Source organism: Schistocerca piceifrons, chromosome 2, assembly GCF_021461385.2.
Source record: "Schistocerca piceifrons isolate TAMUIC-IGC-003096 chromosome 2, iqSchPice1.1, whole genome shotgun sequence".
Classification (NCBI taxonomy): Eukaryota; Metazoa; Arthropoda; class Insecta; order Orthoptera; family Acrididae; genus Schistocerca; species Schistocerca piceifrons.
Window position 1 is genome coordinate 387,566,214 of NC_060139.1, and position 25,647 is coordinate 387,591,860.

Sequence of the window (25,647 nt, forward strand, 5' to 3'; positions counted from 1 at the left end):
ATCGGAAAAGGAAAAAATAGAGTGAAAATTGATCAATAGATGGGCTGCGTGTGTCAGAATACGTAAATGAAAACACGTTTCATGCGCACGACCCACTGAAGTTGGTATAAACTTGCCGGGTACTCGGATTTTCCTCCTTTCACGTCTGCGACGTTTGCCATGACTATATACTTATATGGATATGGTGTCTGTTCTTTCGGACACGTCCGAAAGAACAGACACCATATCCATATAAGTATATAGTTCTGGCGTTACCGGCCATGACCTCCTCCTTCTGTGCGGATGCACGCATATTCCCCGAACTCTTACGGGACTTGGAAGAATGTCTTCCACGAGTAATGAGTGTGTTTGGGGTGGGACACTACGAATGTAGTGTGTGGACATACAAGGTGAAAATGTGAGTCTAGTTGGAGGCGTGTGCGAGATAGTCCCTGCAGGCGCACTACCATCTGTGCCCTTGGTGGCTCAGATGGATAGAGCGTCTGCCATGTAAGCAAGAGATTCCGGGTTCGAGTTCCGGTCAGGGCACACATTTTCACCTGTCCCCGTTGACCTATATCAATGCCCGTGCGCAGCTGACGGTATTAATATAATTCTAATTTACCATGCAGGATCGCACTCTGTTTGTAAAGCTGTACTACAAGAATGATGACTGTGGACACGTCGGTCTGCAGAAGTTACGGACACTGAAGGGTTTGAAAAAAGGCGTTGGTCCGATGACTGCTGTGGGTCTGGAGAAAATGATTCGGAAATTTTGGTGTGATACCTGGTGGAGGGAGCAAACTAATTGATTCTACGTCCGTGGAAGCAGTGGCCACAGCAATGCAGGAGAAGCAGGCGAGTGGTGGTGTGCAAACACGTAGCGCACGGATAATTGCCCGAACATTGGACATACCCATGAGCAAGGTGCATAAAATCCTACGAAACATCCTTCTTTGCTATCCATTCAAAGTTACCCGTGTGCTCGAATCGCTACGTCTTGACCATCCAGCAACAGAGACCTTTGCTTTAGAATTTCTTGCTCGCATGGAAGTGGACAATGATTGGGCGTGGAAGATTTTGTGTACAGCCGAAGCCCACTTCTATCAGACAGGATATGTCAATACACAGAATTGTCCAATATGGGCAACGGAAAATCCACACGCAAATCGACCAGTACCACTTTATCGTGAAAAGGTCACTGTGTGGTGCGGGTTTACGGCATCATTTATCACAGGGCCATGTTTTTTCGAAGAGACGGGTGCTTCCGGTCCTGTTACCTGTACCGTCACTGGTAAGCGCTATGAGTGTCTTTTGCACAGCCACGTCATTCCAGCTTTCCAACAGCGTGGATGTTGGGATGGGATCATTTTTTTGCAAGATGGCGCACCTCCGCACATTGCAAATCAAGTTAAAAAGATGCTGACGTGCCATTTCTGGAAGTTAGAATCATCAGCCGCCATTTATCTACAGCTTGGCCGTCCCGATCACCTGATTTTAATCCGTGTGACTTCTGGTTGTGGGGCTATCTGGAAGATGTTGTGTTTAGTGTTCCGAATGGAAACTTAGCTTCATTGAAGGCACGCACTGCGCAACACATTCTGAACACGACCCCGGAAACACTTCGATTAGTTTCGGAACATGCAGTTTCTCGATTTCAACATGTTGCAGGAAACGGTGGACAGCATATTGAATATGTTTTGAGCCAGTCACACGGAAATTAATAATCAGATTTGATTTTCATTGATGCTTTTTATGCAGTTTTTGACAACAGGAGAATTAAAAACCGATGTGCGTGATGCTTTTTATGCGGTTTTTGGCCTCATGACGATTAAAAACCTTTTTCCTATCCGATGTCATATGACCTCGCCGTGGTGGACGGGTTTAAGTAACTAACAGTGTACACCTGTACACCCATGCACACTGAGTAGTACAGTTTTTTTAACGTCAAACATACACCTTAGGCATTTTTGTATGATCTTTTTTTCATTTGTAGTCGACCATTATTAAATTATGATGTTTACAGCGCCACATTTTGTAGCTATTTGTATTTCTTCTACCATACGTTTTCCCCCTTATCCTATAACATTCCGTTGCAATTTGACGACATTCGTTCTACAGCTGTTTGGAAGGTTATTTATAATCACCCTGTATATCTACAATAGGGAAGTTATAGTCATTTTGTCAGTGTACATGTATTTAATATCTCAGGAACACGTAAAACAGGCGCAATATTTTCGAAAAAAGCTATAATTGAGTCCAGTATAGTCTTTATCTTTCTGCCATCTCTTTCTCGTAACGCATTCACGAAAACGAAAAGTTAATCTGTTTACCCGTATCACGTCTTTGCAAAATAAAATGAGGAAAGAGCTATTAATTTTTGTTAAAATTTTCTATGGCCAACATTTGTAACATGCGTTCTTGCGTGTGGAGTTGAACAATATTTCATTACTTGCGAATATAACAACCGAAGCTTCTGAGTACTAGTGTACTTCACTTTCTGCTAACTTATTTCGTTCACTGGACATTTCCTCAGACAATTTGGATCAGAATCATCATCCATTATAGCTGATAAGAGCCGGTTACGAAGTAATAGTCAGGAAAAAAATCCAGTCTCATATTTATATTTATCTTTCCTTTGACTGTGTAATCAACTGATCTTGAATGTTCTCTGTCTTTCTGTTAGTCTAACATTATTTCATTCTTTCTGATCTCGCTTTGTTTTCTTCTTCACAAATCTGGATTCTTCGTTTGGTTTTCATTTCCATTTGGAACCTCTCTTTCGTGTCATATTTTTTTTTTTTTTTTTTTGCTGTTTTATCTGTAAGCGTAATTTCTGTGATTCGTATTTCTTTTAAGTCCTCCTCCGTTTCCTCAAACCAGTTTGGTTGCGTTCTTTTGGTGCAAAAGTAATTAAAAAATTTTTTGTTGATTTATTTCTGTTCATTCTATGGATGTGTCCATTAAAAAATCAATTCTTCCATTCCTCATCGTGTCCGAGTCTTCCAGCAGTTTGGTAAATGCTTTCATTTGTGATGTGAATTAGTGCGTTGTGGAATCTGGGTCCAAGGATTTTTCTTAATTTCTTCCTTTCTTTGATCTTCAGGCCACCAACTGAGCCACGATTGGTTATGGACGATATTTCGGCTGCATATAGGGCTTTCAGTTTGATTATAGTTCGGCAGTGTCTTATTTTTGCATTCCATGAGAGGAACTTTTTGTTATATGTCTTTATGATGAGCGGGAAGGCCATTTCATTGCTTTTTCCTCGACGGCTTTCCAGCTGATCCGTTCTCCAAGATATTTGAACTATTTGACGAACACTATTTTTTGTTCTCCCACTTTAAAATATTTTGGTGAGCTTTTCATGTTTGTCGTTATATTGGCCTTCTCAAAGGTGATCTTGAGACGTATTTTTTCAGCTTGTTTTTCTAGTTCGATAGTCTGTTCTTTAGCTTCTTCTCAAGTGTCGGCCAGTAGAGCCATATCATCTGCAAAGGCTTGACAATTGACTTTTATATTATTATTATTACTATTATTATTATTATTATTTCTTTCTTGTCTCAGACGTTATGACTGGTTAAAAATGGAAGGTGACGCGGACCTTGATCAAGCGTGACTTCCTTTTAACTGCACGGTATATGTTACATTGCATTTAGGAACTTTCGGGTAATTGAACAAGTGTCAATAATTCCAGATTTCTGTAGTTGTATATATAAGTTGGGATGTAGCTGTATTGCATTGATGTACTGGTGGATATTGTGTGGTATGACTCCTGTAGTTGATAGTATAATTGGTATAATGTCATCTTTATCCTGATGCCACATGTCCTTGACTTCCTCAGCCAGTTGGATGTATTTTTCAATTTTTTCTCCTGTTTTCTTTTGTATATTTGTTGTATTGGGTATGGATATTTCGATTAGTTGTGTTAATTTCTTCTTTTTATTGGTGAGTATGATGTCAGGTTTGTCACGTGGTGTTGTTTTATCTGTTATAATGGTTCTGTTCCAGTATAATTTGTATTCATCGTTCTCCAGTACGTTTTGTGGTGCATACTTGTATGTGGGAACATGTTGTTTTGTAAGTTTATGTTGTAAGGCAAGCTGTTGATGTATTATTTTTGCTACATTGTCATGTCTTCTGGGGTATTCTGTATTTGCTAGTATTGTACATCCACTTGTTATGTGATCTACTGTTTCTATTTGTTGTTTGCAAAGTCTGCATTTATCTGTTGTGGTTTTGGGATCTTTAATAATACGCTTGCTGTAATATCTGGTGTTTATTGTTTGATCCTGTATTGCAATCATGAATCCTTCCGTCTCACTGTATATATTGCCTTTTCTTAGCCATGTGTCGGATGCGTCTTGATCGATGTGTGGCTGTGTTAGATGATATGGGTGCTTGCCATGTAGTGTTTTCTTTTTCCAATTTACTTTCTCATGTCGATAAATCCCCTTCCTCCTTCCTTTCTGCTTAGTGTGAATCTTTCAGTTGCTGAATGTATGTGATGTATTCTATATTTGTGGCATTGTGATCATGTAAGTGTATTGAGTGCTTCTAGGTCTGTGTTACTCCATTTCACTACTCCAAATGTGTAGGTCAATATTGGTATAGCATAAGTATTTATAGCTTTTGTCTCGTTTCTTGCTGTCAATTCTGTTTTCAGTATTTTTGTTAGTCTTTGTCTATATTTTTCTTTTCGTTCTTCTTTAATATTTGTATTATCTATTCCTATTTTTTGTTTGTATCCTAGATATTTATAGGCATCTGTTTTTTCCATCGCTTCTATGCAGTCGCTGTGGTTATCCAATATGTAATCTTCTTGTTTAGTGTGTTTTCCCTTGATTATGCTATTTTTCTTACATTTGTCTGTTCCAAAAGCCATATTTATATCATTGCTGAATACTTCTGTTATCTTTAGTAATTGGTTGAGTTGTTGATTTGTTGCTGCCAGTAGTTTTAGATCATCCATGTATAGCAGATGTGTGATTTTGTGTGGATATGTTCCAGTAATATTGTATCCATAATTTGTATTATTTAGCATGTTGGATAGTGGGATCAGAGCAAGGCAGAACCAGAAAGGGCTTAATGAGTCTACTTGGTATATTCCACGCTTAATCTGTATTGGCTGTGATGTGATATTATTTGGATTTGTTTGGATATTAAGTGTGGTTTTCTAATTTGTCATTACTATGTTTAGGAACTGTATCAATTTAGGATCTACTTTGTATATTTCCAATATTTGTAGTAACCATGAGTGGGGTACACTATCAAAAGCTTTTTGGTAATCAATGTATGTGTAGTGTAGCGACCTTTGTTTAGTTTTAGCTTGATATGTCACCTCTGCATCTATTATCAGTTGTTCTTTACATCCTCGTGCTCCTTTGCAACAGCCTTGTTGTTCTTCATTTATAATTTTGTTCTGTGTTGTATGTGTCATTAATTTCTGTGTAATGACTGAAGTTAATATTTTGTATATTGTTGGTAGGCATGTTATGGGGCGATATTTAGCTGGGTTTGCTGTGTCTGCTTGATCTTTAGGTTTCAGATACGTTATTCCATGTGTAAGGGTATCAGGGAATGTGTATGGGCCTGCAATGTAACTGTTAAATAATTTAGTTAGATGTGAATGTGTTGAGATGAACTTCTTTAGCCAGAAATTTGCTATTTTATCTTTTCCAGGGGCTTTCCAATTGTGAGTAGAATTAATTGCTTGGGTGACTTCATGTTGCAAAATTATCACTTCAGGCATTTGTGGTATCATCTTGTATGTGTCTGTTTCTCTTGTATCCACCGTGCCTGCCTGTTATGTTGTACCGGGTTTGACCATATGTTGCTCCAGAAGTATTCCATGTCTGTTATGTTTGGTGGATTGTCTATTTTAATGTGTGTTATCTATTGTCTGGTAAAATTTCTTTTGGTTTGTGTTGAATGTTTGGTTTTGTTTCCTTCTATTTTCACTTTTTTGTATCTTCTAATTCGTTTGGCCAATGCTTGTAATTTCTGCTTCTTTTCATCTATTTGCTCTATCGCGTCTTGTCGTGAGATTTCACCTAACCTTTTTCGTTTTTTGTCTGACATTTCATTTCTTATAAATTGTGTTAGCTGTCTGATGTCTTTTCTCAGTTTTTCTATTCTGGTCTGTAGCCTGTGTTGCCATGCTGGTTTTGTGAGTTTCTTCTGTGTGTTGGTTGGTTCTGATCTCTGCCTAGTGTGTATATTTAGTGTAGTGAGTGCTCCTATATAAACCAGTAGTTGTAACTCTTCCATAGTTGTGTTTTCATTTATTTTGTTGTGTATGATTGTGTTGATAATTTTTATTGTTGTTTCGACTTGTGGGTTATTTGGCGGTCTATGCAAGAATGGTCTAATGTCTGTATTTGTGTCTTTGTATTCTATATATGTCAGCTGAAATTTTTCTTCTATATCTAACATGTGTGTCACTTCGTGTTCTATTTGTGCTTGTTCTGGTGGCTGTCTTAAGATTTTGTTTTCCTCTGATTGTTTAATTGATGGGTGTTGTTCTTTGTTTGTTTGCTCTGGGATGTTTGAGTCCATTACTGTATTTTCTTATTCTTCTTCTGATTGCACATTATTTTGTTCCAGTATTTGCTGTACTTGTTGTTTGATGTTTTCTAATTCTGACTGGGGTATCCTGTTATTTTTTATTATTACACGGATCTGATCAGCTAGTCGTTGTTCTGTTAAAAATTTTAATTCTGGGTATCTGGTAATAAATGTTGTGTATACTTGTGATCTGTATCCAGTTGTGTTGGTTCCTAGGTTTGTTGCTTGGTAATAACAGAACATGAGGTGTCGATTAACTTCATCTGACCATCTCATCCTCTTTGTTTTCCTTCCAGGGTGGTTGCAGGAAGCATATCCTGCAAAACACCTCTATTTGGATTTAAATCATTTTCCAGTTGGCTAGCAGTGTCGTTACCATTGTGGGCGGGCGTAGGGTTCAAGCGTCGTCCCTGACCATGACGGCGCTTGTCCGAGGCTTCTTTAGTTCTGTCCTGAACCAACTAATCACACTAAAAGGGGGGTTAGCCCTATTAGTGGTTTGTTCTTTTCGTCGCCTTTTACGACTGGCAGAACATACCGGAGGCCTATTCTTTTCCCGGGCTTCCACGGGGTTTATTATTATTATTATTATTATTATTATTATTATTATTATTATTATTATTATTTGGCCTTTTGATCTCTGTGTCTATGTTTAACGTATCCTTTGGTCACATAAGCCACCTGAACATACGGCGTTATTCGTAACTACATCCTGGATTTCAGAAGATCCTGTGACACAAAAACATATATGCAGTGGATACGGCATCCCCAAGTTTCGATTCGTAATATGCGCCGTGGTGTAGCTGCACAGTGTAACAGTAGCAGACAGGCGCGTCAGAACATGGAGTATGACGGAGAATTGCGTATGTGTTGTGTCCTTGAATTCGCTAAATCAGATTCTGTTGTGAGGGTTCAGCGACGATTTCGTACTGGCCATCAGATAAAAATTTCAACAGACGTGGCAATGACTTGCAGTGGGTACTGGAGGTAGATGGTTTTTCATAACATTTGATTTTTAGCGACAAGTCACTCTGCATGTGTCTGGAAAAGTGAATCGCCACCATGTGCTTGTTTGGAACGCAGAACATCCACACATTATTGTGGAACACGTTAATGATTCATCTACAGTTACGTCTTTTGCGTACAAACATCGCGCAAACTATTCTTTAAAATCACATTACAAACTTATTTTTTCATCAAGAATCGTAAACAGTTTAAATTGTTCTGAGCAATGAAAATCCTCTACGACCAAAATAACACACTTGGATTTCATCATCTCTAAGCATCACTTTATGAGTGTCTTTATAAGTCACAACAGTTGTGTATGTTTGTTGTGTCAAGCACTTGGATGGGTGACCATCCGGTCTGCGGGGTGTACTCAGTCCTTCCGAGGCAAACTGAGGAGCTACTTGATTGAGAAGTAGCGGCTCCGGTCTCGTAAAATGATGTACGGCCGGGAGAGCGGTGTGCTGACCACATGCCCCTCCAATCCGCATTCAGTGACGCCTGTGGGCTGAGAATGACACGGCGGCCGGTCGGTGCCGCTGGGACTTCCAAGGCTTGTTCGGATGGAGAGTTTAGATTTCTCTTTTAGATTAATTCAGTTTTTCCAGTTCCTAACCATTCCACATATGAAATGCGGTTCGGGAGGTCGCCAAAGGTTGCAGTTTCTACGGCTGCAGGACTCTAAATGTTTTCCAGTAACAAATTTCTTTATATGAAGAATTAATTGGAGGAAAGAGGGTGTTTAGTGGTATGAATGTTTCCACAGTTCGTACTTCAGATTCCTCAGCTTTACCACTGAAAAAAAAACTGGGCTGTTTGCGTAGTTGCATTGTCATGAGGAAAGATGATTTTCGGCTTTTGCATATCACACATCTTCTCGCATCTTTCATTTGTTTGCACACAGGAGTTGTGCTGGTTATTATTTTACCCTCTGAAAAGTAGCTAGTGAGACGCATACCTTTGTATTTCAGAAAGCAGTACTCTTTTACGTCTGTGAAATCATTTTCTCCGTATTTGGCCCATAGCTGCTGGCTTCTGCGCATTGCTTTGATTGTCTGCTAGTTTCCGTGATAACGCGGAAGACAGACTACTCGTCCAGGATTACCAGTCGGCTCAGAAAAACCGCTGCATTCTAACCGTGAATCTCCAGACGTTCCTGAGATATTCGTCTCCACATTCTATTTTGCTTATGCAGCACCGACTAGCACAAAGAACATCTCTCAGCTATAAATACTTTGCGACTAATGAAAATTTACAGCAAATCGGGTCTCAGGTCCAGATTTTCTCCTTTTCAACAGTGTTTTAGGAATTCGTCGTCCACTATCGTACTACGCGCTTTTAAGTGTTCTTACTTGCGGTAGCAGTTTCAGAACGTCCTTGAAATGTATCATCGTAAAGATAAGTACTGAAAGTTTCAGATGAGCCACCCATTTCTTAACTGTTGAAAATGATGAAGCAGACTCCTCATAAATTTTCACTTTCTTTGGACGAATTACCGGTGAAAGTAGTCCAATATAAAAAGAAAAGCGGTGCGGTATTTATGTTTCCTCAATTTGAAAGAGAACCACAACACACATGCTTAAAATGATTACGTTTTCGTGTTAGTTAAGGTAATGGACTTTCATTCGGGAGGATTGGAGTCTCCGTCTGACCATCCAGATTTGGGTTTCGCTATGAAGGTTGAGGGGGCTACAGTGATCGTTCCCGTCAGAGGAACACAGTCTTCTTGTATCTGAATTTGAGCCACTACTTTAATGACCTTGTCGTCAAAGGGTCGATATATCATTATCTTTCTTATTTAATTTTTCGTATAAAATAATAGCTCCGACTACTCTGATACATGCATTATTTATGTTTCCGCTCGAGAAGTTTCCTCACTGACCTCTCGTGGTCGGTAAAATTACTTACAGAGTGTAGTGCTTAGGTAGTTTAAAGAAATATTCCACTGATAATGCACGGTAAACAGATACAGGATGCTTAAATTTCAGAACGGTTGCATGTCGCTAAAACTCGAAAATAAAGTTTGACACATAGGAACATATGTCGTTTTACGCTGACTGCAGGTATCTTCAAGAGATATTTTATCGGGCTTGTTTAGTAAAATCGTTCTTGTTATTGTGATAACTTTGATTCTTATTGTACTGATTTGTGAGTCTCAAATTAAGATTTTGATACTTAGTATGCTGTAACTGTAGTCTGTAGACTCTTTTTAAAGAGAACTGATTTTATTCTATTTATATACTGTGATTCACTTCCATTTATTTTAGCACTTTAATAATAAGCTCTCAACAGCTTTTGCATGTCTGCCTCATCAGAAATTTTCAGAAGTTTTCAGCTTTGGTCCTCTTTGTTTTGTAGTTTCATTTAAATATGGTTTAGCGATGATTCATGTGATTTAATATTTTTGTTTCGTGTTCAAACCCTTGTACCGTAACACGCATTGAGTTCTTCTGTCTTTCTTTGATTACTGTCTTTATAACATTCACGTAGAAAGTCTCTTGATGGCGGTGCCAAAAATCAGTTATCCTTTACACTAATACTGAGATATTATTGGAAGATTTCAATCATCGAATGCATCAGCTTTATTGGAGAGGCCCACTGGTCTTTAAAACTCTTCAATACTTTTAAGTACTCATTAATTCGGGATCTGCACCAGAAAGTAATAACTGTATGTAAGAAATAGAATTAACCAAATGACCATATAACTGACCTACATAGCTGTCACAGATATGCTTCAAAGAGAGAAGATGCTTAAAGAATGTAGAATAAAAACCAAAGCCAAAAATGACACGGCTTCACATTGGAATACAGCGCGAAATTGCAGAGCCTACAAAAGTGAGTTCATCCAGAATGTATAGGACTAGAGAGAAAAATACTAGGTTTAAACATTACAGCCAAAATCAGATCTAAAATTTATAAGCGGTCGATACCACTGTACTGACAACGCGCCTACGTCTCCCCGCTAAATTTTACATGTGAAGAGGATTCGAAAGCTGATACATATATTAAGTTTTAATCAAATATTGTGTGACCAAGATATTGAATTTATTGTGTATATGTGTGCGGTGTCCGTTCTGTAGAAAATGTACGACCGAACAGACACCACGCTATTCTTTGACAAAGCGGCCTTAAGTATCACATTTCCAAGGAGAGGACGACTCCAGCCACGGTCGTACATCGAAATAATTCGATGGTGAAAGTGGAAAATTTGTGTCTGACCGGGACTCGAAGCTCCGTCTCCTGCTTAACGCGAGCGGTTGCCGTAGGTAACCTATGCACAGACTCAAGGATAGCCAAGGTACGCAGATACCAGGGTCCGAGTTCCGACCCGGCACAAATTTTCAGCTTTCACTATCGAATCATTTCGATATCCTATTGCGGCTGGAGTCGATATCTCTTTTGAAATGTGATATTTACAGCCATTGTATCTAACAACAGAGTGTAGTCTGTTCGGTCCTAGATGTCCTACAGAACGGACGCCAATCTAGAGGCATGACTGCCTTGATAACTTCATTGCGGATGCACAGTAGGGTCACGCCTCTTGCGGAAATGTAGAACCTGAGAGCACTTGTTTCTACACTACTAGCCATTAAAATTGCTACACCAAGGAGAAATGCAGATGATAAACGGGTATTCATTGGACAAATATATTATACTAGAACTGACATGTGATTACATTTTCACAAGTGGTGTGAATGTGACATTTTAGTCTGGCTCCTGATTACGCCAAGAACTGTTTAATGGTTGCACATTTTCCACGTATTCGTGTATTTGGCACTGATGTTTTTGGATTAATTTCACATTCGTGACGTAAAACACGGCAAAAAAATGCAACACTAATGATAAATTTAGATTCTCCAAATTAAAAGTATGTCCTTGTATTTTGCGTGTGTAGAGTGGCTAACATAGCTCTTAGTTCTGGTTTTCATGTTATCTAAGAAACATTCTTTTTGTCTGTACTTTGTCATATGCGTTCTGTGTCGTTATTTTTATGAACATATGTATTTGTTTAATTGTGATCTAACTGGAGAGTGTTAAGGGTGGATAAAGACGAGTGCAAGGTAGAGTGACCAATGTGCAAAAAGTGGGGGGAGAAAGAGTGAGTTGGTTATGAGATGCATAAAGGGGACTGACAGGAGATGGAGGCGAAATGGATAGATAGATAGATAGATAGATAGATAGATAGATAGATAGATAGATAGATAGATAGATAGATAGAGAGAGAGAGAGAGAGAGAGCGTGTGTGAGAGCGAGAGAGAGATTACTTATTTTTCAGGTGATTCTGATCTGTGTTTTTGTATAATGTTTAGTCTCCAATATTTGTCTTGTCATTAAGCAACTGTTTGTTGCATGTTAGTGCTTTGTGTATGTGATAGTTTTCTTGAAAAGAGAGATGTCTGTCTGTACTGGTTGTTTTGGTGGTCTTATCCTTTTACACTGTGACTGGCCTGTAATATTCCAGTTTAAGGTGGTCTGCAAATGTTGAGTTGTGTGTACTACATTTCAGTGGTTTCATGTTCCTCTAATAACTTGTATCAAACATTCGACCAGTGATTACGATGTAAACTGTCGCAGCCGCTGCAATTTAATAACAATTTTTATATCTATAGCAATCTGGTAAGTTATGAGGATAAGTAAAATAAAGATGTATACTTGCGACTGTCATTGTTAGAAGACTAGTGGTAAATTGAAACTGTTTAACTTACAGCTTATAATTTTGGATTTTATCATTTTTGGACAACGTAATTCGCTTGTCTCCATCAGATCTGACGGTCTACACCACCACCACGAAAACTTCGTGAGTTTCCGACTGCAATATCAACAATTAGAACATGGCGCTACGGAACACAAACGCAGCAATGCAGCACTACGAACTAAACGCCAAATTTGTGAATAAAAACTATGACAACTGATCGAGGAGAAAGAAATCAGCTGACAGGTTGAAAATATTTTAAAACGCGAATGACTTCACACAGCTAGGTTCGTTCATCAATGTTAAGGGTAAATGTGACAAAGAGTGAACAAATTGACAACAAGTGACAAGAAAAAGCTGGATTCTTCGCATCTTACTCATGAGGCCATGGCGGGCTGTTTAGAACTTCCTTGTGTTAAGCGCCTGCCTTTCTTATCACTTTTGTGGGAGGACCTGTTATATTTCTTAGTAATGAAAAGAAAATTTCATAGTTTAGTTAACGAAACGCAAAGAAATGAATGAAGCCGTCTGAAGAATGCAGACTCGAAAACAAACAATGACAAAATATATTTCTATAGTGAAGAAATCGTAAAAATTTTGAATTGTTTCGTCAGCTTTCCTTTTAAAATTGACTAACGTACGTGAACACATTTTCGATTTTAAAGGCCTCATTCGTGTTGGCACGTAGAACAAGACAAGCCAATTCAAATCAACGAAGAAAAAATCTGTCAGAACATTTTGCGCAAGATTACGCGTTATTTTTGGAGATTTGGAAATTTTTAGTACGTTCCTGTGCGAACAAACTGCTGAGGTCATCGGTCTCTTACACACTACTAATCTAACTTAAACTAACTTACGTTAAGGACAACAAACACACCCATGCCCGAGGGACGATTCGAACCTCCGACGGGGGGAGCTGCGCGATTTTGTTGTGCGTTCAATCCACTTAAGTCTTGTATCAACCGAGATAATGAAACCAATATGTTTTTAAAAAATGGAATGATACACATTTCGAAATCCAGTGGAAAGTTCTTTCATGTTACTTCGGGTATTAGATTAAGAGCATCTTAAGAGATCACAAACCTGCTAATTTTGATTTAACTATGCAACTAAATCTTATATAACTTCTTATTTATAACATTTATTCCTTCATATATCAGATAAGAGTGAGCAACTTCACTTTCAGAGTTCAGGAAAGCCAAAGGTTTTTCTTACAGGGAAGTTTTGCACAAGTGATAATTGTATTTAGGATGGAATCTTAGGGCACAACAGCAACTTATAATGTCAAATCTAAGGGGTGCTAATAAGTTGCTATTTAGGTAAGATCGACTGACAAAAGAACTTGCAGCTAAAGCGTCTCCGATTTAGCAGCATTATATATATAAATTTAACGAATGCTGGTCTAGGGCGATAGGATTTTCAAGCGCTATCCAGAAATTGAGGCACAAAAATTTACGAGCCTGCTGAATACTACAGAGACCGCTGGCCATCGAGAAGTAAGGTTAGCTCAGCCGGTTAAAGCCGCTGTCGTTCTGCGTTCAACAGGCTCATAAAACTTTGACTTGCGATTTCTTGAAAGGTGTTGTAAAGGGTTTCTCACTACAGCAGCTCTTGTTAGACTTACGTTTGTACTAAGACAGTGAAAAAAATGAGCAAAATTGGTAACCCGTTTTTTGTGTGCTTTGTTTGTGAAATAACCGTAGAGTGTAAGGCTGGAATGTTCTGTGAGTATTGTTGATGTACGGTAGTGTACCATATGCCACATGCGTCGCTATGTATAAATACTTACTTGGGTGGTGTCTCTCCTGTGGGATACGTCCGACAGAACGAACACGACTCATACACTGCTTCTTATGAGCAGTTACCTTAATCGCTTCGGTCATCCGGGCACGGTTCCTGACCGACTCAAATTTTCAACTTCTCGCAGGTTGCAATATATATATATATATATATATATATATATATATATATATATATATATATATATATATATATATATATATATACGTTTGTTTCAGTACGGGGGTTAATAAATGAGGGATCCTACACTGCAACGTGCCATAAGTTGGAAATTTGAATCGGTCAGGGACCGTGTCCGGATGACCGAAGCGATTAAAGTAACCGCTCATAAGAAGCAGTAAATCCGGGTTTGATTACCGGTCCGGCACATATTTTCAACTTTCGCAATTGCATTACCACAATTTCCTCTACGGCTGGAGGTCACGAATTCCTACACATCCTTTCCGCCTCCTCCTCCGTTCTCTATTTCATATAAATATCTGAGTGTGATTCGTGAGCAATACAGTGACTGATTTGAAAGATCTTTCCGTTATGCACAGGTTACAGAATCCCTTCAAGTTCTTATTTTACTTTACTATGAGCCGAAGATGCAAGTCAGCCATAGTCAGCAGGATGCAGTACTTAAGACCATTGCGTCTGCAAGCCAAAATCGAGTGAGCGGCAGTCCTTCCCCATCCTCACTATACATGCGACTCAACAGATGCTTGAGCCCTTCCAAGCTTCTAAGGAAACATCACAGCCTTACTTATATTAAAATAACTTTTGTAAGGTGTCAGGCAAATCCAACACCTTCCATGAAAACCCCGACATGATAAGCAAATCCAGTAGTATGTCACATAGCTCCAAATAAATCGTGACATTAAATTAACCAAAGTAATACGAGTAACGAGTGAGCAAATGGAATACCACAGACTAATACAAGAATGCCTAAATGCTTGTCATACCTTCACACCGTGAGACAGACGCAGTTCCGAGGGGAGAAACGAGAACAGAAGCCGAGAGCAGAACCGTGTTAAGCGAGAAGGCCCTACGATAAGGGACGGACACCCACGTCGCCAGCTAACCGCTACGACCACACCACCCGCAAGTTTTTAGCGAGAGACCTTTTCGCGTCTCTGTTACATTAGGACCACCCCACAGCCCATGTTAAAAGCTGTAGCCCTCCAGAAGAACAGTATAGATCTTACGATAACACAAATAGGGCTACACCACCCGCAAGTTTTAGCGTGAGACTTTTTCGCCTCTCTGTTACGTTAGGACCACCCCCAGCCCATGTTAAAAGATAGAACACTCCAGAAGAACAGTATAGATCTTACGATAACGCTAAAAGGACCACACCAGCTGCAAGTTTTAGCGTGAGACTTTTTCGCTTCTCTGTTACGTTGCAAACTTTAAAAACATTGCCCCACCACGAAAAGTATAACGTTTCTCATTGGATAGACAGAATTTTTGCAGGCAGAGCTTAAGGTTAACATTGAGATCCTGATTAATTAGATGAAAACACAGCCAGATAGTTTTTTTAAACCAATTTCGGTAAATTGTAGTAAGGAGAAGTTAGGACAGAGTTGCTTCCGAGAGGGCGAGCTGGACGGAGCTGCGCCGGCCGCCGCCCCCTGACGAACACCGACAAGGTAATGAATGCATGCGATGTCGCATTTTTGAGCGCATAAGGCTTCACTCAGAACTGCAGAAGTCTCATCTGTTACATCCCCTTTACGTAATACTAGTGTCGATAGTCAATTAAAGCTCATGGTGTTCACATTTTCCACTTGAAGTAAAAATCTGAAATGCGATGATTTTTCTATTATATAGCTGTTGAGAAGCCACATCAGCCACTGTAATTTACGACAAGTTAGATAAGTAATTAAAGATAATTGATGGTCACTGTAGACCATTTTGATAGTTTGCTCTTTTGTGAAACTTAATTTAAACCTAGATTATAGATGTGATATGGCATAGGTCATCCTTCGATCCATTGTAGAACTTGGAAACCCATTCAGGGAATATTCGTTCACATTTTTGTTGAACGCAGTTGGTTTTTACCATCCTGTGTTAAAACATTTCCTTTTATTAATAGTGCAATTTATAAACGATGTTTTGTGCGTAGAATAAAATTTCCAATGGTAAACTTAACTGCTTTTTCGACGTTATTTTACCAGCTAACTAAAAATAGGAAGGCCTTGAGCCCCTTCCACTAAATTTAGTTAGTATTAAGATTCTTTTACAGGGAGTGCAGTGGAGCTGACGCTGAAATCATTAAGTATTTGGTTATATCATCGCTAGTCTCACTGAACTCTTCTGAATTCTACATGTCATGTGTGGTCTGGCGTCTCCTTACCAGCAACAGGTCCCAGGTTCAAACTAGTCAATTCCCTAAAAAACACGCTCAGAGCGTCGTTGCTCGAAATTGGTAGGGAGACACGATATAGAACAAACAGACACCACGCAGAATGTTTAGACTTTGTTATAGACTTTCAATAAGCCGAGTAGTAGGTGCAGGCGTCAGCCAATCGCAGCTGTTTCTCGAATTCCGCGTGCTTGTTTTGTTGCCTGTACAGGTGGTATTTATATTTTTCTTTATCTTTTCAGGAGTGGAGAAGGCTGTTCCAGATCCGGTACATTAAACAGTCGCAGTTCTAATCGGATAATTATCAGAGGGGCTGACAAGGGAACCGTAAGAGCTTCCCTTCAGCGTTTTGATTCACACCGACAGGGTGTGCAGGGCACGACTAGGACATCAACGAACGTAAACAGGAAGACGCAACTGTCAACCGTTTTACATAAAATCGAGTTTGAAAGTTTTAGTCGTTCTTATACACTTATGATTGCTAGTGTTCCAGGCGTCCGTAGCCGAGATGCCGGTACGATATAGCATATTCGGTCGGAGGACTGGCTGTCCTCTGTAACAAAAAAACTGAATGAAATATTCAACGCTGAACTCCAAGGGGTGTCCTATGACGTCCACCGAGACCAAACCACGAGGACAACGACAATAGGCTTGTTAACGCGTAGTTTTGTAATGGCGAGGTCTGTGGATCGCACCTCACTGCCGGTACGTTTTTTCTTCTTTTGTTTTTCTTTCCCACGTAATTCAAACAACAGATACGTATGGTACGCTAAGAAATTGTGTGAAGACCAGAATCTTGGACCAGTTATGTACATAAATCAAGGTTTTTATTGCAACAGTCGTACTGAAAAAACCACGCACATGCAAAAATGCAGCGTTCATTACAAGTTCTGTACATCGCAATACTTGTTGTTTTCCACGTTTCTACAGTCACTATCATCCTTATTCGTGTAGTGATCCCTAGGTTATACATTATGCTTGTCACATATGCAGATAAAAATATAAATAAAATGACTCTACTGATTTCTGCATCCTCTTATTTCAAATACCTTGCAATTTTTCTTCCTTTTCAAGTCAAAGATTAGAAAATAGTAAATTAATTATTAAATATTGATAATATTTGTGCAGTCATAATTAAAATGTTGTTAGAGTTAAGTGGTAATAAAAAAGAAGAGCTGGCAGGGAGATTCTATGCAGAGACCACGCGCTTTTGAAACAAAGTGACTACTCACTCGGTCTCCTTGAACATTAGCGACCACACAAAGTATATAGGCATGTATAAAATTTTCAAACCCAATTTTACCGAAAATATCTGAGAGTTACGACGTTCTGTTTACATATGTTTAAGTCCTAGTCGTGCCCTGCGCTTCCTATCGATATGAATGAAATCGGTGAGGGGAAGATCGTACGGTCCACTTGTGAGAGTGGGGCAGATGGGAACCCCAACTGGAAATAAATGAGAGCGTCTTACGATATGTGGCATTCGACATACGACCAAAGGAAACCTCCCAAAACTGATTTATTTCTGGGACATCGTCCTTCATTAACAACGTTGTGACAGCCAAAAATTAAAATTTGGGTAAATGAAAAGTGCATATGTACTGCCCACAGCTGAGACAAATCTGAACGACCGGAATGTGGTTGCGAGCTGTCGATATGATCTTCAGAAAAATGTGCGTACTTGTCTAAAAATATTTTTATGAATGTACTTACGTGGACATTGTAACTGCGTCTGACTTGAAGAAGTTTGAGGGCTTAAATATAATAAATGGTCTCACTGCTTCAGTACACTGATACTTCCAGATAATATCAGTTAAATTGTTCATTCGTGTACATATAGTATCAGTAGCTGCTGTACCATTACTTCGTTATTACTGGTATTGCGTATGAAGTTTTTTCACTGAGTTTTTTGTCATGACATAGGCTTCGTTTTATTCAGTTAAAACATCGCCATTGGAATTTCTTGTCAATTTCTTGCTTACAGTGTGGATGTGATGTCTGCTTGGCTAGAACTTTCGTCTTTATCTGTTACATACAACGCGACGCAGAGCGCCTCTCTTGCAGAGTCTGCCACTTGAGTTTGCTAAACATCTCCGTAACGCTATCACGGTTACCAAATAACCCTGTGACGAAACGCGCCGCTCTTCTTTGGATCTTCTCTATCTCCTCCGTCAACCCGATCTGGTACGGATCCCACACTGATGAGTAATACTCAAGTATAGGTCGAACGAGTGTTTTGTAAGCCACCTCCTTTGTTGATGGTCTACATTTTCTAAGGACTCTCCCAATGAATCTCAACCTGGTACCCGCCTTACCAACAATTAATTTTATATGATCATTCCACTTCAAATCGTTCACAGAAGTAACTGCTACCAGTGTTTGTTCCGCTATCATATAATCATACAATAAAGGATCCTTCTTTCTATGTATTCGCAATACATTACATTTGTCCATGTTAAGGGTCAGTTGCCACTCCCTGCACCAAGTGCCTATCCGCTGCAGATCTTCCTGCATCTCGCTGCAATTTTCTAATGCTGCAACTTCTCTGTATACTACCGCATCATCCGCGAAAAGCCGCATGGAACTTCCGACACTATCTACTAGGTCATTTATATATATTGTGAAAAGCAATGGTCCCATAACACTCCCCTGTGGCACGCCAAAGGTTACTTTAACGTCTGCAGACGTCTCTCCATTGATAACAACATGCTGTGTTCTGTTTGCTAAAAACTCTTCAATCCAGCTCGTCGATCACCTACAAGGAAGTGTGCGGGCGTCAGTGGCTCAGATTCCTCTCCCCGGTGCGTAATTCGTCTAGAGTTTAGTGCTGCTTCTATGCTGACCAGGACTGTGTTGAGACTTTCTTCGTCCAACTGTGACTGTCCTAGCCGGCCGGAGTGGCCGTGCGGTTCTAGGCGCTGCAGTCTGGAGCCGAGCGACCGCTACGGTCGCAGGTTCGAATCCTGCCTCCGGTATGGATGTGTGTGATGTCCTTAGGTTAGTTAGGTTTAATTAGTTCTAAGTTCTAGGCGACTGATGACCTCAGAAGTTAAGTCCCATAGTGCTCAGAGCCATTTGTGACTGTCCTAAAACTTTTCTAGGGCAGCGTTTGACAGATCCCACAATCCGTTCCCGGTGGCGATTTGCTTGGTTCACCTGGACGCCAGAGCATACGGAGCCTGACGGGGGGGTGTGTGGGTGTATTGTGTTGTTGCAGGTGGCTGGGCACGCGCCTCAACACGCGCGCCACCGGCTCCTACTCGTTCCAGAACGCCTTCTTCTACCTGCAGTGGCCGGACGACGCGGAGGCGGCCGCCGGCTCGTCGCTGCTGACGTTGCGCAAGACGCGCCGGCGCGCCAAGCTGCACCCGCACAAGCAGCGCTCCAAGTACGTGTGCCGGCCCGAGCTGGTGGTCGAGGCGGGCAACCACTTCGTGTGGGAGCTGGCGCCCGGCCACGGCACGCTCAACGTGCCCGCCGACGCCGCCATCCTGCACCACTACCGCGTCTGCGAGTTCGGCGGCGATGACTGCGTCAAGACGCCGTCGGTGGTGGACCGCATGGTGCACCGTTACCGCGAGAGACTGGAGGCGCGAGTGCTGGCCCGCTGGCGGGAGCTGAGGGACCGCTGCCACCTGCCGCAGTTCCAGGTCTCCTCGGCGGCCTCGGTCACCAGCTAGCGGCCCGCCGCTACGGCTGAAGCGACTCTCCACGGCCTCACAGCTCTCCCGTCTCGCTGACAGCTGCGGGTTGGGCGTATCGATAGGCATTTCGCCAAATGCAGGTCGGGCGGACTGGAACCAACTCAGGTAGTAACAATGCGAAGTACTGGACTACGGGAAGGTGGCCTATATACTCCGAGGGAAGACAGACTCTACCTCTACGGTTTCATCAGGAAAGCACGGAATGCACTGAAAACGGAATCCGATTATTCTAAAACAAATTACCTGGAGCGACCTGCCGACCGATTTATTGGTCTCACAAGCATGCTGTCCCAGAGTCTCCTGTTGTACGAAAGATGTACAATTGATATATGAGGCTTTAAATATCTTCTTCCCTATATAACTCGTACATTAAGTGTTGTCCGGAGCAGACCTAATATTCATGAACTGCTTCTGCTTCATATTACAAAATGTGTGTTGGCCTATTAACGACTAAAGTGACCTACAAATTTTCAATCTACACATATTATTTTCCAGTACACACTGACACTATACAAGGTCGTAAATAATGCTAGTTTCCGCGCAGATACCTAGATCCTTTGCTGATACGTTTAATACTTTTTTCTTCTTAAAACAACAATGTTTGTTGTTGTTGTTGTTGTCTTCAGTCCTGAGACTGGTTTGATGCAGTTCTCGATGCTACTCTATCCTGTGCAAGCTGCTTCATCTCCCAGTACTTACTGCAGCCTCCATCCTTCTGAAATTGCTTGGTGTACTCGTCTCTTGGTCTCCCTCTACGATTTTTACCCTCCACGCTGCCTTCCAATACTAAATTGGTGATCCCTTGATGCCTCAGAACATGTCCTACCAACCGATCCCTTCTTCTAGTCAAGTTGTGCCACAAACTTCTCCCCAATCCTATTCAATACCTCCTTATTAGTTACGTGATCTACCCACCTAATCTTCAACATTCTTCTGTAGCACCACATTTCTAAAGCTTCTATTGACTTTTTGTCTAAACTATTTATCGTCCATGTTTCACTTCCATACATGGTTACACTCCATACAAATACTTTCATGATGACTGGGCGTTGTGTGATGTCCTTAGGTTAGTTAGGTTTAAGTAGTTCTAGGGAACTAATGACCATAGATGTTAAGTCCCATAGTGCTCAGAGCCATTTGAACCAAATACTTTCAGAAAGGACTTCCTGACGTTTAAATCTATACTCGATGTTAACAAATTTCTCTTCTTCAGAAACGCTTTCCTTGCCATTGCCAGTCTACATTTTATATCCTCTCTACTTCGACCATCATCAGTTATTTTGCTACCCAAATAGTAAAACTCCTTTACTACCTTAAGTGTCTCATTTCCTAATCCGCAATAACGTTATTGTAACACAACATTAAGATTTTTATATTTTGACTGATCGTAGCAGCTGAGGAGAGCTCCACCTACCATCCTAAGGGAGCCATGGGTTTGATAATGGTTATGTAAAAATAACTGAAACCGGTTACCTATGTCATTGAAACATAAATGGTGTGATCAAGACTGAACTTTAGTCAAAATATAATAATCTATTGATCACTGTATTCCAAAAATGTTTACCAAAATTGTCTAACATTAAGAACTCCACGTTCTAAACCCCTACTTCTTTGTTTCTTCTTGGGGTTTCCCCAATCCAGCCACGATGAATGCCGGTATGTTTCCTTTAGAAAAGGACACGCCAGTTTCTTTCTTCCTTTTTGCCGTATTCAAGCTTGAGCTCTGTCTCTAATGACCCCAGTGCCGTCTTTCGCGTTATTCTCGCTTTTGCAGGTACCGCCTCCCGTAGGCAATACTCCGTCTATACTTCGCACAAAATAAGAACTTCCCTGGCAGCTGTCTGCGCTGTTGCCAGATTTCTGCTGCTCATGGTGCTATGTACGGAAGCACAAGACTAATAACAATTGTCGTCTACAGAGATGTAACAACACCGAGGTGTCGCGTAACGTTATTTGCTGTGGCAGACACACGAAGCAGCCGCTTCAAGCGTACTTTAACAGTCCGGCCTCTTCTTTCGCTGCACAGATTACAGAACATGCTACATTTCTGCGATGAGATGCCGTTCCCATCGCTACTCATTCACATTATTTTAAGTTGGAGTGGAAAACCGTCTACGCATTCTGCCTAAGAATCTCGTAAATTTCCTTCTGTGTGTGTGCGCAAGTGTGCGTCTTTTACTTTTAAGCCCAGCATTCGTCGTGATTCACGAGTGACTCCATAAGAAGACATAATTCTGGCAAGCCGATGTACCACATCTAACGGTAGTCATTAAAATGCACAGGTGCTACTCGGTATCTCTGTCACCGCACTTCCTTGTCTACAGTATGGTACCATAGGTACTGCACTATTAAATGCCCGAACGTTTCTCATTTTTCTTCATTTTTGTATACTGAATACTCATTATATCTCAGAAACTGAATGTGTTAAATGTTAAGTTATATTACATACAGTAAACGCACTTTTTCTTCGCTATTACGAATCTGGTACAACCATGCCCGACTTTCTATCTTCACAATTATTTCCTCAACAGCGATGTCAATAATTTTTCCATTGACATCCATTTCACGTTGGTTTTAAGTATCCGTTGTTCATTTTGGTTCAAGAACAATCTATCTGAGCCTAATGCTGGCAAAAATGAATCTCAAATATCAGTGGCCTAACGAGACGAATTTTACACACAACTCTGCTCATTAGAGTCATAGCCTCCAGACGCTAAAATACAGTTACAGAATTAAGTGGGTAAATGACAGTTTTTTAAGACTTCTTTGTTCTCTGAAAATGACTCGAAAGTGTGAAGTCAGGCAGTAATTGTTTATGCCCTCTCAGTTATAATTTACACTTTCGTTTAAAATTGTGGTCTAATTGTACTGGGTTATGTTCAGTTTTGAACTTATGAATGTGTTGGCACCGCCGCAAGACTTTTCTTCAATGATGGTTATTCACTGACATTAAATCACTTTTGTGATCTGACTCCTTGTCTCCTACAGCCTGTACTGCTAAGTAAAAATCCGAAAATAATAATGATATAAAATACACTACCGAATCAAAGATAGTTGACATAAATGAAAATCTTGGATCTTTTCATACAGGCGTTCACAACAAAGACTTCGCACCAAGTGTGTGAAGACTATTACTGCAATTGCGCCGAAACTATGATAACTTCATGTTTTTTATAAATAAAAATGTCCTGCACTGTGTTTTATTTTCCCAGACTCATTTCGCCTTTTTTCACTTTAATGCATGTGATACACTTTTGATTTGATATGTATTATTCTTCCTGTTTTTAGTTGGCATCGGTAACATGGGGGGTCGCACTACCACTCTGTTTAGGAAACATGCAGGAAGAAACGTAAATAATCACTTATTTACATAAAATGTGAGAAGTGAACTGTTTTATAATCTATGAATAAGACATATCAAAACAGAAGTGTATCATAAATGTAGCATAGTTCCCACTGATGACGCCTCAAAGTGAAAAAAGGCGAAACGCGTCTGTGAAAATAACTCACAGTGAAGCAAGAAAAGGCGCTTTTATTTACAAAACAAATATTTCCGTGTTTGCTGTGGAGAATGGCCACACAAAGAATCTCGTTATGAAAACTTCATTTTTGAAGTTAATGCCACTAACTCCATACAATCTTCTACAAAATTCTAAATACTTGATTGTCATATAACTCATCGATCCACTAAATTTTTCACGAAAGAGAAACATGGAAAATTTTGTTACAGATCTCTGTACCGTTACTGCATTGTTAACACATTTTGAACAGAGATCGAACTTCACGTGTCTTTGCAAACTGAATATGCATTTTTGACAATCAGTCGTTGTCGTCCAGATAACTGGCCACAGTTAAAGTTCGCTATTTCAAAATTTATTCTTCGCTGCAGATTTGTGTCCTCAAACAGGCCAGTTACACCAGAGAGCAAGTGTATAGTGTTCGGTCTTTGAATGGGCTGAAGTGCTACCCAGTTTAAACTTCAGTCCAGTACTGGGACCAAACGAGAGGCTGAATTCTGCCCCACTTCGGATTGGTCTGTTCCCCTAAGATGTATAACTGCGTCCTTCCGCCTTTTCAGTTTCTTTCTCTTAAAGTATTCAAAATAGTCGTCGTTCGTTGAGGAGACGAATTTTCAACCCTTCCGTTCTTTCTTGCCATAATTGACGAAGAGTTCTATCATAGTTCTTTCTACACTGCCTACTTGGTACAATTACTGCCTTTAATTATTTTTCAAACGACACTACATGCAGCAGGCGCCAGGACAGACGCTTCGCAGCAGTCTGCAACAACTGCCAGCGAAAAGAGGAATACATATATAACATGTGCAACTATCTCCACTATCGATGTTCTGTCCCACAATTCAGTTTATTCTGTACAACCCAAGAAGCAAACAAACGACATCCTACTCAAGAGATATCTTAATAAAACATCCCTTTTTATAAAACCACTTTTGAACAGTTCTCACTCTTGCGCGTAGCACCGGCCTAGAAACAACACAAAACCAAAAACTTCACAAGCGTGTGCACCGTTGAGAGAAACTATTTTGTCTCAAATGAAGAAAATGTTCAGGGAAAATAGCCCTTGCGTCCAATCCTAGTCATAAAAGAAAAGTGGAATTATTCGGCAATGCGTGCAAAATCTCACACTATCTTACATCGTATAGCTCGATGTATCCCGCGAAAAGTATGGCAACACTACTTTAACGTACCTCTTGCAGTGTTGTGTGTGAACTTGAACTATTCTTGAAAAATATAATTATAGTCCTCTGCAAAATAATCTGATGAGCGTCTGATTTAGAATAACTTCGTTTCATAAGAGATCTTTATTCTCTTCCTACTTTTCATCTTGACTTTCATTAAAGAAACTGGTGGTTAAAAGAAGCTGTGGTTTACTGTTACGGAAAAGATGTACAATGCTGCTGCTGTTGAAAATCTTTGAACATTTTGGTGTCACAGACACGGAGGACCGACCGTTATGTCTGTGTACATTAAGATATGTCAAGATAATCATGCATATCTGTTTCTATGGACCTAATGTGTGCTTTTAATTGTTCGATATTTTCATGTGCTGTGTAAACAATATTAACTGTGTGAAAATTGTTTTAATTTTATATTTTAAAATGAGATTTTGTTTTATAAGTGTTTATTTTTTATTTCAAAGTGATGCTGTAAGAAAAAAAAAACTGAACCAAATATTCACGATAAATACGTTTATTCCTCTCGGTTTTGAGGAGGAATTTATTTTCTGTGATTTTGCCTTGTTGATTTTGCACATATGTCGGTATAAATAATTGTACAACAGTTTTCAGATTTTTGATTAATTGTACTCATAAGATATGCAACCATAACACAGCCGATCCTACCATTTATACCTTTACTCCCTAAACCTGTTGGCTTACTTAGTAATACTTTCCAATAGCACAGCCATATAGCAACAGCCAATCGACAGTGCAAAAACATTATTAACATAAAATGTAGCTTACATTTATGGTAGATCATTGCATGTAATTTTCATTAAAAACATCAGTTTGTGTGTGAAAATAATAATTTCAC

General features: G+C 40.0%; 1 protein-coding gene across 1 annotated transcript in view; it reads left to right on the forward strand.

Annotated features, from left to right (window-relative positions):
* LOC124775417 overlaps positions 1-20,795 on the forward strand; it is a 271,730-nt gene extending 250,935 nt beyond the window's left edge. The window contains exon 7 of the mRNA XM_047250250.1: positions 19,609-20,795. Coding sequence (XP_047106206.1) covers positions 19,609-20,071 — 463 coding nt within the window. The 3' untranslated portion in view covers positions 20,072-20,795. The remainder of the gene's footprint in view (positions 1-19,608) is intronic.
* Positions 20,796-25,647: the final 4,852 nt, after the last annotated feature.